Below are 6,000 nucleotides of genomic sequence, written 5' to 3'. Positions count from 1 at the left end.
TTTTGACTCTTGAATTCCTTTGTTGTGACATAGTTCACATCCGTTTATTCGTTATTTTCACTTCTCTGAGAGGTCTATGTGACATCTCGCCCGCTCTCACTATTCGTCAAATTTACTTGTGATGGTAAAATATTCGTGCCACTTGACTCATATTCTGTAACGAATGTATAGTATGAAAATTGCCAAGACTAAATAACTGGAACAGATACGTCAAAGACCGGGCAGAAAATTCATAACTTTGTGAAAAGAAAAATATGATACCACGAGGGAGATTTGAACATGGACCTTCTCCTTCGCATTCCAACACCGTGACCATACAACCAGGACTCCACTGTTCTTCCAATTCTATCGATGTTGCGAATCTTAAGCTTGTATCGCTCACTATTTCTATTTTGGTTCTTATTTCACAGTTCAGTATACTTCTTCCTCTTTTCATGCTCGATGTGTGTTCAGTTTTTGACGAGCTATCCAATGGCTCATTTTACAAGTAAATCAGAAAGGAGTGCGATGGGGAATTTCCCTTCTAAGTTGTTGTTCTCATTGTGATGGTCTCCTCGTTGTGTGCAGTGGCCACACACAGCCAACATCAGTTCAAACATAAAGAGGGACGCCTCAAGTTTGAAGGTAGAGTCTGAAGTGTTAGGTATACAAAGTAGGAGGGTTGTTGGAAGCTGCAGTGGAACATAGAAACAGAGATTTTTCAGTAGGTGTGTGTTTATTTGGTCTGTAATACAAGTGTGTCTGAGGAGTGCTGTGGTGCAGAAGCGACGTTCAGACAGTGTTGCCGGCTCGCCGGTAGACGAGCGTGTGCATCGAGTGCGCGGGCAGCGACAGCGACGCCTCTCCCAGCTGAGGGTCCGACACCACCACGGAGCGCCGCCTCTCCTGCCTGACAACACACAGACAACGGGGTCAGCACACAGCCTACCATGCAGCCAGGGGTAATAATGGGAACTGATCTGTATAATATCTGGTTGCAAGACTCTGCTCTATGAGTCCAGTACTCTGGTGCGCCTGCAGATTCCTGCATTCCACATCGACCATCATGTTGTAGTTAGACAATAAAATAGAAACAAGGGTTATTTTTTACTGACTGTAAACGCCATTTCGTTAAGCGTGGCACTGTCTGAAGCAGGGAATTGTCACAAACGACATTATTGCAATACTTTATTAGAAGATACCCACATAACCAGAATAATTTCTGCCTTCCCGTAAGCTACAGACTTTACAATCTACCTTTAGGTTATGTTTTTGCCAGTGGAAACAAAAATATTTTTTTTGTTTGCATCTTTACTGTATACATCCTGCAGGAAATGATAAACATTTGTAATATTATGAGGCGCGGCCACATACATTAGTACACCTGGAAAGACCACATCGATTATGATCCAGTGACGGCATACGCCACCCAGAGGACAGTGGATTTACTGATAATGGTTTCAACGTAGTCCACCAACAGATAGCGTAGCGGCACAGCTACCATAGTATCATATGTTTCTACCCTCTAATAGTGAATGTTCACCCAGAAGGCTCGGTGTGGTACAGACTGAGGCGTAGCGCCGTATAACGATCCTGCCTTGGAGGCGGTTAAGTGGGAAATGTGTATCAGAGCTGGAGAGTGACAAATGGTGACGCAAGACAGGATGCGCATGTATTTTATGTATCAGCCGATACAGGACAGTATTGGATAGGGGACTGATTTAGTTTCGATTGTGCCCAGTAAAGCGCACTAAAGTAATAGAATGGTTTTCATAAACTGTTCTAGTATTTTCATAGAGTGCTATAATGTCTTTTTGTGAATGTAATATGTTATAAATGTGTTTTAGCAGTATGAATGATGCGTGAGTGTGATTTAAGGTTAATATGAAGATAATTGTTTAACGAATTATGTAGTAGGATATAGTGTGGGAACATTTCGAAAAAGTATGGATATGGACAAAGGGGATTTTTGTAGAATAGATTTGACAAAGGGGATTTTTGTAGAATAGATTTGACAAAGGGGATTTCTGTAGAATAGATTTGACAAAGGGGATTTTTGTAGAATAGATTTGTAAAGTAAGTTTATGGTAAAGGAAAGTTAATTCAGGTATAAATAACAATAGTAAGAGTCGAAGCCTAGCCATGAAAGAGATCGGACGTGTGCAGTAGTAATTCCGATGGAAATGATAAGTTGCCGGATCTAGCAGTGTTTCATTAATCAAAAGTGTTGGACAGTGACGGTATAATTATTGCGATGTGTGTGTAGAAATTTCGGAATTTTTAAGTGAATTTTGTGACGAGAAAAGACATATATTCCGCGTGGCGTATTGTGCAGGTCGGTGGCTAAAAACTGTGACTGCATTTAGTACCGACAGACTTAACATTTGGAGAGCATTCTCAATCAAAAACAATCAGTATTTCTGTAGCTATTACGTTACCGGGAAGTGCAGCACCATAAACTTGCTAACATGAGTGAAAGGGATTGTTAGTGACTGTTTTAAGACTACCACGAGCTTGGTAGTAATATTTGTTCACTTAAGTTTCAGAATATATTAATTGAGGAGAACATTGCCAAACTTTCACTTCGTGTTTCTGCCGAAACGTGGATTAGTGACTTAAATTGCAGCCTGGTTCACATCGAAGTACAGTAGGTTTTTGGCCCGCATTTCGTGGTCGTGCGGTAGCGTTCTCGCTTCCCACGCCCGGGTTCCCGTGTTCGATTCCCGGCGGGGTCAGGGATTTTCTCTGCCTCGTGATGGCAGGGTGTTGTGTGATGTCCTTAGGTTAGTTAGGTTTAAGTAGTTCTAAGTTCTAGGGGGCTGATGACCATAGATCTTAAGTCCCATAGTGCTCAGAGCCATTTGAACCAGTAGGTTTTACTCGGCTTTCCTACTGATGATCTGCTGAGTCAATGTTCACAGGTAGGTGCAGGTTCGTCGTAAAGGGACGGAAAGAACAGCGCCGCCGCACGTGGTGCATCGGTGCTGGGACACACTAAAGCCGTAGTCTTTTGTATCCGCGGTCGAGAGAAAGATTTTGATGGACTGAACAGTGAACGTTAGTGAAAGAATCTAGTGAACCGGTACTAGCAGAAGTCTTATCGGATCCCGTTTCGAGTTGCTGGAGTTGCAAGAAAGAAGATAACACGCAATGGCTGCAGTAGCAACGGGTACGCAGCGAAGCAGCAGATGGCATTTTAGCGGTGGCGGCGAGCAGTACAACGGGGCAGCGCGGCTAGTCTACACGACGAGCGGGGCAGCAGCCGTAGGGGGTAGAACTCGCAGTTTCAACACGCCGAGGCTGCAGCATTCGATAAAAGAAAGGTCAACATAGTTACATCTGTTGTGTGTGTGTGTGTGTGCTGAAAGACTGAGAAACATGGCAAGTGATAAAGATTTTGTGAAATGGTGAAGGAGGAAGGACTTTCATTCAGTGTGAGTGCTTCACACATTAGCACACCTGAACAGAGAGAAAGAGTAGACCTCAAAAAGAAAAGGGCATGTTTTTGACGATATTTCTATATTATTTACGGACAGTGGAATTGAGTCTGTTTCAAGTACGTCTGTTAATGTAACTAGTGGGGATAATATTAACCCCAAAAGAGACATTAAGCATGAACTCAGTAACTATCAGTTGTGTGGTGATAGTGTTAGTAATGTTACTGAATCAAATGTGGCAAACGTGTCAAATGTGGATACCAAATTTGGTATACTTCCGGTAGAACAAGGTAAACAAGAAACAGTGATGCCAAATATGGATGATGGTTCAGATGGCTCTAAGCACTATGGGACTTAACATCTGAGGTCATCAGTCCCCTAGACTTAGAACTACTTAAACCTAACTAACCTAAGGACATCACACACATCCATGCCCAAGGCAGGATTCGAACCTGCGACCGTAGCAGCAGCGCGGTTCCGGGCTGAAGCGCCTAGAACCACTCGGCCACAGCGGCCGTCTGCCAAAAATGGAACTAGGTAGTATGCAGGAAATGTTTGGCGTTTTAATGGGCTCTATGCAAGGACAATCTAATTTGGCTGAAAAAATTAATAGTAAACTCGAAAAACTTGGCAGTGGTTTTAATGAAAAACTTGAGAAGCAGACTGCTGTTTTAAAAGAAATGTGGGAAAATGAATTGAAGTCATTAGAAAATAAAGTAGATGACAAAATCTCTCGAGTTGAGAATAATTGCAAACGATCTGTTAGCACTGTAAAAGGTGAATTAACAGAGGCTTTGAAAAGAGTTGCTATTGGAAACAAACAAAGAGTAGATGAAATTAAAGAAGGTATACAAAAAGTACAGGTTAAAATAGCAGCTGTAGAATCTGTATGTGAAACCGATCACAAAGTGTTAGCCAGCAAAATTAGTTCTGAATCTGACAAATGTATGAATGAAGTAAAAACTGTGTCAGAACGAGTGGATGAGTCTGAAAAAATGTTCTTCAGCTAACTAACCAAGTAGAAGAGGTGGAAAGTAGGTTGGATGAGCATGACAGTAGACTATACCAAGTTGCAACTAACCTCAAACATGTATTTAACAGTAGTGTGTGTAGTTTTATGGTAGAATCATCTGAAATTTCATATGTCACTAACAGACTGTTTTTACGTTTTGATCCAACAGGAAATGAGCATCCAAAAGAATTTTGGGATGATTTTGAAGGTGTGTAACCTAGTTTGCGGTCAGACAAACAAAAAATAGGTTTTATTACGTCAAAATTCTTAGGAGAGTCCATAACTTGGGGGGTTATTGCTACTGAGCAGAACGATACTTTGGATAAAATAAAAGCGGCATTTTTGAAAGAATATTGGGGTAAGGGAAAACAGATGAAGTTATTAAATAGCTTCTGGGCTGAGGAAAAGTTTAATCCCAGAAGGGAAAGTGTAAAAAAGTTCGCATTAAAGTGGATGACAAATTTGTCATACTTAAACAACAGAATCGAGCCAGAACAAATTGTTATGGGTTTGGAAGGTAAACTGCCTATGCACTGGCGGAACAAACTTATTTCAGCGCCGGGGGATGATGTGCCTAAGTTCATTTGTCATTTGGAGAGGGTTGAGAAGTTATTGCATGAGGAGGAATATGCAAATAGTAATGACAGACCACCAAATGATGCAGGACCGCGTCATAATCTAAACATTAACAGAATTGGCGTGGTCCGTGGAAATGGCAGGGACAGAGGTGCCGGGAGGTGGCGCTATCCTGCCAATGACGGGCGAAGTAATGGGGAACAGGTGCACGATTATCGATCGTATTCTCCAGTGCGAGAGAATGATGTTGTGCAAAGGCAGCAGCAGAGGGGGGTAAACGTAAGAAAGGATACCGAATTACAGAATCCGTCAAACTAAATGCCGTCTGTGAAAGGGCTAGCATTTACCAGACGGGAAGTAGTAGTTTGAGCCTGCTAGCAAAATCTTTTGTATGTGTTAATAGTAACCAGACAGGAACTGTAAGAGAGGTACAGGAGAAGGTAGTAGCAACACACGAAACGAGCTACGTTAAAAACTGTACGTTTAATGTAGGTTTAGAGACTTGACAGCCACAAACAATATAAGCACTGTACTGCAGACGAGAGGGATGGTGTATTAGTGGAATATGTGACAGAAACCGAGTGCAAGAAAGTGGTTAGCAACCAAGCTGAAGTCGAGTCATGTTATAAGGAAGGAGAAAGTACAGAGGATGCACAATTACAGGAAATTAGTGACGACATTTGTGAGGCTATTAGGGAGAAGCAGGAGGATGGTGACCAAAATGGGGTTCGACCAGTTAATAGTGAAAAAAGGGAAGAGAGAGAGGCTATAATGGAGAATAGCGATGCGCCAGAAGAGAGTTTTGAATTGTTACTAGTGAATAGAATACTTAGTATTGGGGAGAAAAGTGGTAAAGGTGATTCATCAAAAATCTCTGTAATTTCCGGAAACAGGCAAGGTTTCGATAGAAGAGAGGTTGTGAACAACTTGTTGGAGAAGGGTGCTGATACTAGCAAGAAAAGGAAAGTATTGAATCAACCAATAATTAGTCTACAA

At 41.9% G+C, this 6,000-nt stretch overlaps 1 protein-coding gene across 1 annotated transcript in view; it reads right to left on the bottom strand.

The window, feature by feature from the left end:
* Positions 1–771: 771 nt before the first annotated feature.
* LOC126335892 (lysosomal acid glucosylceramidase-like) overlaps positions 772–6,000 on the bottom strand; it is a 126,522-nt gene continuing 121,293 nt past the window's right edge. Inside the window, exon 10 of the mRNA XM_049999363.1 lies at positions 772–889. Coding sequence (XP_049855320.1) covers positions 772–889 — 118 coding nt within the window. The remainder of the gene's footprint in view (positions 890–6,000) is intronic.

This window comes from Schistocerca gregaria, chromosome 2, assembly GCF_023897955.1.
Source record: "Schistocerca gregaria isolate iqSchGreg1 chromosome 2, iqSchGreg1.2, whole genome shotgun sequence".
In the NCBI taxonomy this organism is placed as follows: Eukaryota; Metazoa; Arthropoda; class Insecta; order Orthoptera; family Acrididae; genus Schistocerca; species Schistocerca gregaria.
The sequence above is the reverse complement of the archived record's forward strand: the minus strand, read 5'-3'. Positions and strand labels throughout refer to the sequence as shown.